Here is a 14,776-nt window from a genome sequence, read left to right on the forward strand (position 1 = left end):
CTAGTTTGGAATCCAGATCCTTTTAAGTTATTGTAATTTCGTGACAATAATGGTATTAAAGAAACATTTGTATTTTGAATATATTTGTATATTTGAAGGTATTTGGCTATAAGAAGCCATAATATAGCTACCACTTATTGAACATACTTGCTATGTGCTAGATGGCATGGGATTAATACATCATTTTTGTTTAATTATCAGAACAACTACTATGAGAGCCAGGTGCTATTAATATTACCATGTTATGGGGCAGTGGGGCTTAAGGGAGGCTAAATTGTTTACCTAAGAACTCATGGCTAGTAATTAGGAGACAGAGTTTGGATTCCATCCCAGGACGTTCTGACTTCTGGAGTCTGGGCTCTTGATCACAATGCTACATGGATTCTCTTAATTATTAGAAAATGAGTTTTATTACTTTGTTCCTCTTATCATGTTTTTCTATGTATAAAATAAACTAGTTCTTCTTATTTTAATCACAATTCTTTGAGACAGTTTTTCTTTAAAAATTAACTATTGCCATTTATAAACTGATCCATTTATGAGAGTAAATGTGATACTAAATGTAACATACTGAGGTTTTTTGAAGGAAGGTGCTAGATTTGAATTTGATACCATTAGTTATTTACATATTACTTATTCTTTTACTTTTTTATTAGAGTGAGTTTCTGGGAATAGGGCTCAGACCCATTCATCCAGTCATTTTTCTTGTATTATACACCTCTTGAAATATTTAAATTATTATATTAAATTAAATTCTTTTATTTTTGTTAACACTTTCCTCTGAAGATTTCAAGGTTCTATGTTAAGAACTTTCAGGCAATGGGAAACATTTGTTAATAGTCAGTACTTTTTTTTTTAGGCAAAAGACCATTTCTTTTTCATTAATAAAAGTAGATTTTGGGATGTTCAGTCAATGCCAGCTTAGGTGAAACAGTGATTGTTAGCCATAGAAGCCAACCCCTATGAGTAGAGTTAGAGGTCTTTTGGGGCATAGTTTAGCATTTTGACTTGGGATACTGGATTGTTGGTGACAAATAATTCTTCCCCTTTACCCTTCCTGCCTAACTCTGTTATTGGAATAGCCATCAGTGTATCCATTTCTGGGACCAAGTTCCAGCCAGGCTAATGTACACAACAGAGAGAAATACCTTTTAAATGGATGGATTATGTGTCTTATCTCAAGACCTTTTTCGGGTTTAAATTCAAAATATTTTCACTGTAACTCTTTGATATGGAATGAAAGACTAAAGAAATTCACATGTGGAAATGCAAACAGACATTGATTAATCAAGATATCATCTTTTATGTAAATGTATAAGTTTTGGCACTGAAATGTACAACTAACACATTTTTCTCCTCTGTGGGTTTAGCCATAATTTTGGTAGTATATATATTTACAAAAGAAAAATGTGTTTAGAAAAAAATAAAAATAGATTTTTGCCATTGAGAAATAAATTTATATTTCTGGGTTTTGCCAACCACTGTTGGCTGTGAATTTGTGTTTCTAAATGCATAAAATATTCTTCTTCTTATTATTATTTTTCATTTTAGGCTGTTATCCAGAAGTTCCTCTATCTAGGTAGGTATATATGTCTCTATGCTAAGTAAAATCTTTCTTTGTCTCTTGGGTATGCTCTCTGCATTTATTGTACCATATGTTAAGCCTTATGTGTGATTATTTGCTTTGATTCATTATATTTTTTAACATTCCTTGGCATTGAGCCCATTTATGGCACAATATTTAAAGGCACTATTTGAAATGAATATGCTCCTCTAGAACATAGTCATAAATCCTAAACTGAGGAATGGCAGGCCAAGGAGAAGAGTTCATCCTGTACCTTCTTCATATACTTGTTCTGTAACCCCAAGTCTGCCCTAGCACATTGTATTTGTGATTGTGGTGCAGTCTTGCCACACATGCTTTTTAACGTACTCACATTCAATTCTATTCACTGAGAGAGAGAAATAAATAGTGCAGAAGATTCTACTCTTCCTCCCACTCCGTTGAGTGAGCTCTGAGTTCTGAGTGAATTTGGGGTGGGAGAGGCACATGTGGTATTTCTTAAAAAAGCTCAGTTCTTGCAGGCCCTTCATCTCACCATGCTGTGTATGATTCTGGGGTGTAAAGATAAGTATTTCTTTTACACTTGGGGCTGGAAAAGGAAACCACTCACTTCAGCTGAAAGAACAGTGATTGGGGGTTGATTCAATTTTATGTGAATTCTGCTCTAGGCGTGTATTTCAGGCTCTAATCCTCAAATTAGGTGCAGTGTCTTCTTTTGGTCATGTCTACCTGTTCGGATTATAAACAATGATTCCTTGATTTTTCTTTCAGGAGATGACAGAAATATTGAAGAGGTGTATGTGGGTGGAAAGCAGGTGGTTCCCTTTTCGAGCTCAGTGTAAGACCCTCTGCATCTACGAGTTCTCCTGGGGTAACACAGTTCTGTGTTTTCTTGTGCCCAGGCGGAGGTAGGAAGTCAAAAAACAGTACCTTGTTCTTGGGATGACTATCTCCTTCTGTGTCTAGTTACAGTATTCACTTGACAAATCGTTCAAAGGAAGTTGCACTAATTCTCAACTCTCTGGTTGGGAGGATTAAAAATTTCGCCTTTTTGAGCTGTTTAGATTTACTTTAAAGCTCAAACATAAGGGAATGTTATTACTGATGGTGTTCTTATTATGAGATTTAAATAAAATCTATTTCACATTTGGACATGTGGAGAGAAAAGATATTCTTATAAGGTTAGATATTTTGAGCTAGTAAATGTGAAAATTAGAAAACAGAAAATGAACCACTGAGTATATTTTTGAGGGAGAAAAAATTAGACTACGAACACACGTTGGAAAATGACTTTAGATTGTGTTTGAAAATTATATACTGAGCATACTAATTTAAAAAGAGAACTCGTTGAATTTTAAAATGTGTTTCTCGATTGACCTTGTGTTCTGGAAATATGCACTTAATGGAATTTGCATTTCAGAGATATGTTATTGTTGTGCTTTGCCTTCTTTGGGGATGAAATGTCAGAAATTGAATGCCACATGCTTTCTTAATATAGTTCTGTGCTTCAAAGTGTTTGACAGAAGTTGGGTATTAAAGATTTAAAGTTTCTTAGGAATATTATTCATATAACTACATGGCATAAATATCTATACTTTTGTGTACTTTAAAATCACCTTAATGTATAATTGTGTGATGCTATTATTGCTTCGGTTTTATTAGAAGAGAAACAAATTTCATACTCCACTGTTGTGTAGATTGGAGTCTTTCATATATTGGGGCAAGTGCTGGGCATCCAGGAGCTGTCAAATACTAAAAGGAAGGGTTTCATTGCAATGACCCGTTCTCCCAAAGAACTATTCCATAGTTGCTGGAAATTTCATACTCAGATATCAATCTGTTAGAACTTTAAATGAAGGACAAATCCTACTAGATAAATATTATTAAAAATCTTTAAACCTTGCATATTGAAAGTACTCTATTTTTCAATTTTATCTTGTCTTTTTCATTCCTAATAATTTTCAGGACATTTGAATTTTAGGATAATGAAAAATATTTAGATGTTCCACTACTGTTTATATTAATAGGACTTAATCTGTACTAGACATCTAGAAACATTAAACAAAGCAAAGAGTGTTTTTATGCTTCCTAATGGTGTGCTTTCCCATAACCTGGAATTAAAAACAAATCATGACTTCATGATAAATCCTTAAGAAATATTGATATATTATTTAAATTATTATAGTTTTCTCAGTTAACTCCAAATCCTATAAACCAACAAGGAAAAGGAGTCATTTTCTTAATATATCATAACACTCATACCTAGGGCTTAGGGCTTAGGGCTGACTCCTTATTATCACCTTATAGTAAAGAACTTTATGTAATATAGCTAACTCCATATCTGCAGAATGAAGACGAAAATTTGTTCTCTGGTACTATAAATTTTATTCTTATATAGTCATGCTAATTCAGCAGTAATTTGCTCAGTCTCTGGCCCCTCACCCCTGGAGAAACACTTCTAGACTTGGGTATATCCTACACCTAAATATAGAACAAATTTTTGGTGTTATTTAGAAAGCAGAAACAAAAAACAGAGTTGGTGCTGTGAGGTATTAAGTAACTCAGTAAACCCAGTTTCCAGTCTCAGTCTCTCTATTTCTAGAATTCCTAATTCCTGAGCCATGTCAAAGATGCCCCACCAGATTTCTTTCCATTTCTCTATAGTGCCAGTAGGTATTTTCTGCTCTATCTCCCCAGTCCCTGCCAAAGGAACTTGGTTACCTAGTTTCTAACCCACATGAGTGGGCTTAGGAATTTGGAATGACATGTGCAAGATCCGGTAATAGGTAGAAGCTGTTCTTAGCCTTTGCAAGATCCTACACTTTACCTTCCGTAAGGGTGTACATTTTGATGTTGAACATCAACTTTCATTTAGATTTAGGACTTACATGCAGTAAATATAAATAAGTGTGGCATCAGAAGCAGGAATAATGGCCATATACAACCAATCTGTCAAATGTTAAGTTTAGCCCTGATAATATGTTAAGACCTGAATATTTTTTCTGGTACGAACAGAATGTGCTGAAATGTTTACATGTACTTTGATCTCCCTGCATTACTTATAAATTATGTGTTTTATTTCCCAGAGTACAGTGTTGCTGAATGTTGCATATGCTTTTTGCAGTACTGCAGGCATTAGCCATACATGTGCCCAGATGTTCTGCACTTTGAAATGTTGCCTTTGCTTAATGTGGGTTGACTTTCTGAATTGCAGAAAGGCAGTATTCCAAGCCAATCCTATTTGTCACTTTATGTTTGAATATTTTGCTCTCTGACAGGAAAGGAAGAATTAAAACATCTTCTCAGCCCCCTCACCCTACTCTGCACTATTTGCCTCAGGTTTCATGACATTTTTAATGGAATACACTTTAACAGGTAAAAACATACATTTAAAAATATTTTTGCAACCAGAACACAAAAGCAGGCTAATCAGCCAACATGAATTTAATTTTCAAAAGAGAGTAAAATGTAGGATTAGAACAGGAAAGGTTGTCCTAGTAATTGTAAACTGAGACCAGGAAACTCTGCCCCTTATTTATTCTCCCAGCTTCTTCTGATTTAATTGTCAAAAGTTTTAAAATCCAAGAGAATATCTTGGAATAAGCGTCCTTCATGCTAGGAGGAGGTCTTTCTAAATTAATATTATGAGCATTGAACCACATTGCATCTCTTTTAATTTTTGTGAGAATTCTGCATGGTCAAGAAAGGAAGGCACCTGGAAAACACCCCTGTTACGCTTAGCTGATTTGACGTGTGCCCTTGAATATCCCTGTTGGCAGCTACAGTTGAGATCTCAGAAGGGAAACAATGGCTATGAGATCCAGCAGTGTATTTTGAATATTCATTCCCTTCCAGACTCTTCCTATTTTTAATTTTTTCACCTCAGAACCAGACATATGGAAAGCTTTAAAGACAAGCTGGAAGGCACATTGTATCAATTCTACACGTGTGCTATACACGGAAGATATCCCGAGTTGGATGCTCCTGTAGCCTGCTGGACAGAGATGATGATGCTGGAAGCAATCACATGCTTTTTTTTTTTTCTTTTAAAGAGTGTTCTGAGTTATTAAAAGGTAAACTACAGAATATGTCATGGGCAATGTCTTGAAGAAATTTTAAACTGGTGGATTTTTGTGAATTTTTAAGGTTCTTTTTTCTTCACAATTTCAGATCTACTTAGCCACTTTAGGTATGACTTTGGACCCTGACACTTTTTTAATGTCTCTAAAGCATGGAAAGAAGTGCAGAAATGTACAGACACATATTAGAAACCTTGGCATTGGTCCCATGCATGTTTTCACGCCCAACCCCTCCTTCCTTTCCCTCCTACAGTCCTGAGTGTGAGAGATCAAGAGGTGAGGAGTTAATTTGTAAATCTGGTACAAATTGAGTGAAATGCAAAAGTTGAACAGGCCAATGATGAAACTAAATGTAAATTTCAAGATGGTTTCCACAGTCCACCGGATTCAAGTGACTTGAGTAACAGCCATTATGTGGCAGTGATTGATGTGCTCACTTCCTACTCAAAAGCCTGTCAGAAAGCATTCTTTATTGAAAACCACCTTACATTGTGTTAAACTTCTGATCGCTGCTCTTAAAAATATATACATATGTATTCATGGGAACATTTTTTCTCAATATTTGTATGATTGGCTTATTGTTCCTGTGCTGAGTGAGCTCCTTTGTGCTTCAGACAAAAATAAACAAGATTTTGTGTTTATGTGTTTTTGTTCTTGTGAGTTCCATCAATCTGATAGAAGGGGGATTAATCTTAAAGTGGTTTCTCCTTTTAATGTGAATTTTAAGATTGAAGGGGGTCAACTGTCTGGTGATGGATGGAAACTAAAATTTTTGGTGGTGAGCATGCTGTAGTGTATGCAGAAGTAGAAATACAATGTTGTACACGTGAAACTTATATAATGTTATAAACCAATGCTATCTCAATAAGAAAAAAAGAAATATAAGACTGAAAAAAATAGAATATTTAGCTGTGGGCCAACATGTATCTTCTATCCTATAATAGCCACTTATACACAACTTTTAAAAACTAAGCTATAGCTCTAATGTTCTGCTCTTTAGAATCAGATTACTGTTGCCTTTGATTTAAGCATAGTTGATATTTCTTATTTTTTAAGCCACAACCCAGAGTGAGACATGCACTTTAACATCAAGAATTAGTTCACACATACACATGTGCATGAGCATTTAAAACAAATGTCTCACAAAATGATACTTTCCCTATCTGTGATACCCTGGGCTATTTCTCATTCTATTCTAGTCTCTGTAATTTTTAAAATGCTGATAGCTAATTTCCCACTTGGTGTCTTGAACCTCAAATGGGTTATCACCAGCAGTGAGGAAGCAGTTTCCAGTGTCATTTGAGCTGTATACTTTAAGTCTCCATGACTTCATTCTGTGATTTGGCCATGACATGAGGGCCTGCCTTAGAATCATGAAGATTAAATAAAATAATATATAGCCAGCACTTAAGATAGCAGCTGGGACAAAGTGAGTGCTCACTGTATGGTAGTTATTATTTTTAAAATGAATAAAAACTGAACAGAAATAAAAATAATTTAAAATGTGTTTTTCTCAGTTTAGTTTTTAGAATTGAAATCAAGTGGTGTTAAGGATCTCTCTGTACATAAAAATATTCTCTAAGGATTAAATATGATTTTTTCCGGCACTATTCGTCACTATGTTCATTATTTTTTATTTATAACAAGAAGCCTATGAGAGTAGTAGATTTGGTCTATAAATTCTCCCTTAATGTTCTGAGAAACTTACTAAGCATCCTTTTTTTTCCTCCTAAGAAACAACTTAGTCAAAATACCCAGAAGACAATGTTCATGTGCATTATGTATAGCAATAAAGTCTGCCTAATTTAATTTGCACAATGTAGGCCAAAGTTCTGTAATGGGTACTTAATAGACAAAAACAAATTACTGCATGGATTTAAATAAAATAAGGTTTAGACGTGAAATATATATAACTGCCAGTAGCAAAAAGGACCTGTAGTAGGGTATTTTAAGACTCCACGAAAAGGCACTCAAAGGTACTGGGCCCACAAGCAGTTAGTTGTCACTAACAAGCAGTAGGGTTATTTTTTCAAACCCTGTTTTTAAATGAGATAAGCAAAGTATTCTCTGTTCTTTGAAATGACAGAACATTATTTTAAAGTATAATTAACTTTTTCACTAATTCAGACTCATCTCCTTTTACCATCAAGGCTGCCTACACTATCATTATAAAGTTACATTACATTAAATTTGTCATACTCCTTGAATTTTTTCATGCTTCTATATTAGTAATATCTATATTTCAGCCTGGAAAGAGAGAGAGAGGTGGCTAAAAAAGTTCTCTATGGCAAAAACTTTGTAGAGAAATTTTTCAGTGGTAACTCAGAAAAAATAAAACATTTTTGCCCCAAGGTAAACAGTGCTAAAATATGAACAGATATCATAGAATTTCTCAAGTCACTGGGGCCCCTCCTCAATTGCCTAGACTCTGCTCACCCCTATAGGGAATTAAGCAAACATTTGTTTCCCTATTTGTAGAAAGAAAGCTCAAAGTCATAGCAGTAAAACCTAACATAAGAGAAATACAGACCCTAGAAAGATTACCATTTATTCAGATGATAAGAGGTTCTCATGCACTTGCTTAAAAACCTAAACTTGAAGCTTCACTGTGAAGTTAATTTCTGTCCTTTTAATCCTGGATAGTCTCCACATCAGACTTTTGTCTTACTGCTGTTAAATAAAGCCACGATCCATAAATGAGTAAACAAAGGAAGAATTTTACTCTTGATTTTTTTCATAACTAAATTTGCTTCCTGGAGCACTTGAGAGACCTTAAAGAGCTTTGATGTTTTCTTTCTCTTTCTGCAAGAGTTGATTCCATCCACACCTGAGCTGGGGAATAAATGCAGAGATGTCTTTGTGCTTGGAAAGCACTTTAAAAGCATTGACTGAAGCACATGAACAGATAAAGACATGAGAGGCTTTTGTTATTTCAAAGGATAACTTAAGAGGCTCAGAAAAAGCAGCACACATACTTCTTGCAATTCATGAACACTTTCCTCCTGGCTGAACTATGAAAGATGAATTGGGCTTTGAAAATTATGTATTCTGGATTAATTAATATAACCACAACAAACCCTTCAGTATCACAAACATGTCCCAGCCTGGTGCAATGGCACAGTATACACTCAGTAAAATCTCATGGCAAAGTTTTGGTAGTGTGCATGTAAAAGAGAAGCTATCGAGTTTGGGTTGTTTGTGGTTGCTGTTTTACGCTCAGTGATAGATCTGTTGATGTCCAGGACAATTGCACAATCTCCTTTGAGTGGATTATTTACTGTAACTTATAGAGGGAAAAAGACACCATTATGAAAAAATCCTGTACAAAATCTTCATGTTCCCTATAAAATTAATGCCCAGGTAAGAAAGAAGTCAACATAAATGCATATACAACCTTCATCTAATGTCATTTGTGGTACTGTAGACCATTTAACATGGCATAATTGATTCTAAAGGAAATCAGAATTGGCTCACCTCCTCTCACGAGCACACCAAAATCACAACTAACTGCTGAACAACCATCAATAAAAAAAAGACTGGAACCTACTATAAAAAGATATTCTACATCCAAAGACATAAAGAAGAAACCACAAGAGACTCAATATAATCAAATCCCATACCACCCGGGCGGGTGACCCACAAACTGGGGAATAATTATATTGCAAAAGATCTCCCACAGGACTGAGAGCTCTGAGTCCCACATTAGGCTCCCCAGCCGAGGGGTCTGGCATCAGGAGGAGGAGCCCCCAGAGCATTTGGCTTTGAAGGCCAGTGGGGCTTGATTGTAGGAGCTCCACAGGACTGAGGGAAACAGAGACTACACTCAAGGAGGGTACATACAAGGTCTCGTGCACATCAGGACCCAGAGCAAAAGCAATGACTTCATAGGAGCCTGGGCCAGACTTATCTGCTGGTCTTGCAGGGCCTGCTGGGGAGGTGGGGTGGGGGGCAGCCATGGATCTCTCTGGGGTCATAAAATATGGTGGCGGAAACAGCAGGGAGTGCACATCTACTTGAACTCTTCCTAGAAGCAGACATACTGCTTGGATCATTAGCAACAAGACCTGGCCTCACCCAATGGCCTGTAGGCTCCAGTGCTGGGACGCCTCAGGCCAAACAATCGACAGGAACACAGACCCACCCATCAGCAGACAGGCTGCCTAACACTAAAGACAGTCATCAAATCACAAGAGAACAAAAGAGGAAAGGGAAAAAATGACCTCCAGAAACAAAAAGCAATAAGAACATACATATCAATAATTACCTTAAACATAAACGGATTAAATGCTCCAATGAAAAGACATCGACTGGCTGAATAGATACAAGAACAAGACCCATATATATGCTGTCTACAAGAGACCCACTTCAGATCTAGGGACACATACAGACCGAAAGTGAGGGGATGGAAAAGGTATTCCATGCAAATGGAAATCAAAAGAAAGCTGGAATAGCAATACACATATCAGACAAAATAGACTTTAAACACTGTTACAAAAGACAAAGAAGGACACTACATAACGATCAAGGAATCAATCTAAGAAAAAGATATAACAAATGTAATTATACATGCACCCAACATAGGAGCACCTCAATACATAAGGCAAATGCTAACAGCCATAAAAGGAGAAATTGAGGTAACACAATAACAGTGAGGGACTTTAACACCCCACTTTCAAAATGGACAGATCATCCAAACAGAATATCAATAAGGAAACACAGGCCTTAAATGACACATTAGATCAGATGGACTTAATTGGTATTTACAGAGCATTCCATCCAAAAGCAGCAGAATACACATTCTTTTCAATTGCACATGGAACACTCTCCAGGATAGATCACAGGCTGGGCCACAAAACAAGTCTTGGTAATCTAAGAAAACTGAAATCATATCAAGCATCTTTTCCAAACACAACACTATAAGATTAGAAATCAACTACAAAAAAAACCTGTAAACACACACACACACACACAGAAATGTGGATGCTAAAGAATATGCTACTAAACAACCAATGAATCGCTGAAAAAATCAAAGAGGAAATAAAAAAATACCTAGAGACAAATGAAAATGAAAACAGGACAATCCAAAACCTATGGGATGCAGCAAAATCAGTTCTAAGATGAAAGTTTATAGTAATACAAGCTTGCCTCAGGAAACAAGAAAAATCTCAAATAAATGATGTAAACTTACATCTAAAGAACAAACAAAACCCAAAGTTAGTAGAAAGAAATAATAAAAAATCAGAGCAGAAATAAATGAAATAGAGATGAAGAAAACAATAGAAAAGATCAATGAAACTAAAATCTGGGTCTTTGAAAAGATAAACAAAATTGATAAACCTCTAGCCAGTCTCATCAAGAAAAAAAAGGGAGAGGGCCCAAACCAATAAAATTAGAAATGCAAAAGAAGTTACAACCAACACTACAGAAATACAAAGGACCATAAGAGACTACTACAAGTAACTATATGCCAATAAAATGGACAATCTAGAAGAAATGGACACATTCTTAGAAAGGTACAATCTCCCAAGACTGAACCAGGAAGAAACAGAAAATATGAACAGACCAATCACAAGTACTGAAATTGAGTCTGTGATTTAAAAACTCCCAACAAACAAAAGTCCAGGTCCAGAAGGCTTCACAGGTGAATTCTACCAAACATTTAGGAAGAGTTAACACCTATCCTTCTGAAACTATTCCAAAAAATTGCAGAGGAAGGAACACTTCCGAACTCATTCTATGAGGCCACCATCACTTTGATGCCAAAACCTGACAAAGATACCACAAAAAAAGAAAATTACAGGCCAATATCAGTGATGAATATAGACGCAAAAATCCTCAACCAAATACACACAAATCGAATCCAAGAATACATTAAAAGGATCATACACTATGATCAAGTGGGATTTATCCCAGGGTTTCAAGAATTTTTCAATATCCACAGATCAATCAGTGTGATACACCACACTAACAAATTAAAGAATAAAAACCATATGATCATCTCAATAGATGCAGAAAAAGCCACTGATAAAATTTCACATCCATTTATGATAAAAACTCTCCCGAGTAGGAATAGAGGGAACATACCTCAACATAATAAAGGCCATGTATGACAAACCTACAGCTTACATCATAATCAATGGTGAAAAGCTGAAAGCATTTCCTCTAAGATCAGGAACAAGGCAAGGATGTCCACTCTCACCAGTTTTATTCAACATAGTTTTGAAAGTCCTAGCTACAGCAATCAGAGAAGAAAAAGAAATAAAAGGAATCCAAAGGAAAAGAAGACATAAAACTGTCACTATTTGCAGACGACATGACACTATACAGAGAAAATCCTAAAGATGCTACCAGAAAACTACTAGAGCTCATCAATGAATTTGGTAAGGTTGCAGGATACAAAATTAATATGCAGAAATCTGTTGCATTTCTATACACTAACAATGAAAGATAAGAGAAATTAAGGAAATAATCCCATTTACCACTGCATCAAAAAGAATAAAATACCTCTGAATAAATCTCCCCAACGAGCCACTTTGAAAACTACACAATGCTGAGGAAGAAATTGAAGATGACACAAACAGATGGAAAGATATACCTATACCGTGTTCTTGGATTGGAAGAGTCAATACGTCAAAATGACTATACTACCCAAAATAATCTACAGATTTAATGCAATCCCTGTTGAACTGCCAAAGACTTTTTTTTGTTTTGTTTTGTTTTAGCAGTATGCAGGCCTCTCACTGTTGTGGCCTCTCCTGTTGCGGAGCACAGGATCCAGATGTGCAGGCCCAGCGGCCATGGCTCACGGGACTAGCCGCTCTGCAGCATGTGGGATCTTCCTGGACCAGGGCACAAACCCGTGTCCCCTGCATTGGCAGGCAGACTCTCAACCACTGCGCCACCAGGGAAGCCCCAAAGACATTTTTCACAGAACTAGAACAAAAAAATTTTAAATTTGTATGGAGACACAAAAGACCCTAAGTAGCCAAAGCAATCCTGAAAAAGAAAAACAGAGCTGGAGGAATCAGGCTCCCTGACTTCAGACTATACTAAAAAGCTACAGCCATCAAAACAGTATGGTGCTGGCACAAAAACAAATACCGATCAATGGAACAGGATAGAAAGCCCAGAAATAAACCCACACCCCCACCATAAATTAACCTATGGCAAAGGAGGCAAGAATACAGAATGGAGAAAAGACAGCCTCTTCAATAAGTGTTGCTGGGAAAACTGGACAGCTACATGTGAAAGAATGAAATTAGAACACTCTCTAACACCATGCACAGAAATAAACTCAATGGATTAAAGACCTCAATGTAAGACCAGATACTATAAAACTCTCAGAGGAAAACATAGGCAGAACACTCTTTGACATAAATTGCAGCAACATCTTTTTGGATCCACCTCCTAGAGTAATGAAAATAAAAACAAAAATAAACAAATAGGACCTAATAAAACGTAAAAGCTTTTGCATAGCAAAGGAAGCCATAAACAAAATGAAAAGACAACTCACAGAATGGGAGAAAATATTTGCAAATGATGCAACTGACAAAGGATTAATTTCCCAAATATACAAACAGCGCATGCAGCTCAATATCAAAAAAACAAACAACCCAATCAAAAAATAGGCAGAAGACCTAAATAGACATTTCTCCAAAAAAGATAAGCAGATCGCCACAAAGCTCATGAAAAGATGCTCAACATCACTAATTATTAGAGAAATGCAAATCAAAACTGCAATGAGGTATCACCTCACACTCGTCAGAATCACCGTCATTAAAAAGTCTACAAACAATAAATGCTGGAGAGGGTGTGGAGAAAAGGGAACCCTCCTACACTATTGGTGGGAATGTAAATTGGTATAGCCACTATGTAGAACAGAATGAAGGTTCCTTAAAAAACTAAAAATACAAAAAAAAAAAAACCCCAAAAAACTAAAAATACAGCTGGGCGTATATCCAGAGAAAAACCATAATTTGAAAGGATGCACGCACCCTGATGTTCATTGCAGCACTATTTACAATAGCCAGGACATGGAAGCAACCTAAATGCCCATCGACAGATGAATGGATAAAGAAGATGTGGTACATATATACAATAGAATATTACTCAGCCATTGAAAAGAATGAAATAATGCCATTTGCAGCAACATGGATGGACCTAGAGATTATCATACTAAGTGAAGTAAAACAAAGAAAGACAAATATCATATGATATTGCTTTTATGTGGAATCTAAAGAGATGATATTAATGGACTTACTTACACAACAGTAAAAGACTCCCAGACTTCGATAACAAACTTATTGTTACCGAAGTGGAAAGGTGTGTGTGTGTATGGGGATAAATTAGCAGTTTGGGATTAACATATACACACTACTATATATAAAATAGATAACCAACAAGGACCTACTGTTGGAGAACAGGGAACTCTACTCAATATTCTGTAATAACCTATATGGGAAAAGAAACTGAAAAAGAATCATTGTATGTATATGTATAACTGAGCCACTTTGCTGTATACCTGAAACTAACAACATTGTAAATCAACTATACCCCAATATAAAATAAAAATTAAATTAAAAAAAATAAGAGAATGGTGGCACATTCCTCCCAAAGAAGGATCTGCTCCCTCTGCAGAGGCAGCCACACTTTGATTCCATGGATTGGAGACCAACTGCAGGACAACCTTGGGAGCCATGAGCTGAATATGGCAGGGTCATGTGATGGAAGGAGCCTGGGTCACAAGTCAGCAGTGGAAGAGAGTGTCCCCAACCTGGGAGTACATGGATTGAAAGAGGACAAACTGGCCCCACAGAAAATCCATGAAGGGTTAAGACACTGCCATTCAGATAGTGAAATCCAGATCTGTTAGTTTATACCTTGGCTGAGTCCTTTCAGTGCTCTCCCCCCTGCACTACTGGACAGACCAAACACCAAGCAGGGGCAGCAGGAGGGGAGCCTCCAGGTGAGAAAGAGCCCTGTGACCTTTGCAGGCAGGATCAGGCTTCCCTGCTACCAAAGGAAACTTGAACTTAGGAGAATGAGTCGAGTCCTCGACCACAGCGTGCCCCATCATTAGTTCCTGACCTGCTCATGGGCAGAGAATAGGTAGTGACATGGCACTGCTTTGATC

General features: G+C 36.5%; 1 protein-coding gene and 1 long non-coding RNA gene across 3 annotated transcripts in view; one reads left to right on the forward strand and one right to left on the reverse strand.

Annotated features, from left to right (window-relative positions):
- The window catches only part of GDA (guanine deaminase), a 128,802-nt gene extending 122,518 nt beyond the window's left edge, over nucleotides 1-6,284 (forward strand). The window contains exons 13-14 of the mRNA XM_059072734.2: nucleotides 1,552-1,579; nucleotides 2,336-6,284. Coding sequence (XP_058928717.1) covers nucleotides 1,552-1,579; nucleotides 2,336-2,406 — 99 coding nt within the window. The 3' untranslated portion in view covers nucleotides 2,407-6,284. The remainder of the gene's footprint in view (nucleotides 1-1,551; nucleotides 1,580-2,335) is intronic.
- Nucleotides 1-14,776, reverse strand: part of LOC131761713 (uncharacterized) — a 122,861-nt gene that overhangs the window by 43,084 nt on the left and 65,001 nt on the right. The gene's annotated exons all lie outside the window — the stretch shown is intronic.

Source organism: Kogia breviceps, chromosome 8 (assembly GCF_026419965.1).
Source record: "Kogia breviceps isolate mKogBre1 chromosome 8, mKogBre1 haplotype 1, whole genome shotgun sequence".
NCBI classification, from domain to species: domain Eukaryota; kingdom Metazoa; phylum Chordata; class Mammalia; order Artiodactyla; family Physeteridae; genus Kogia; species Kogia breviceps.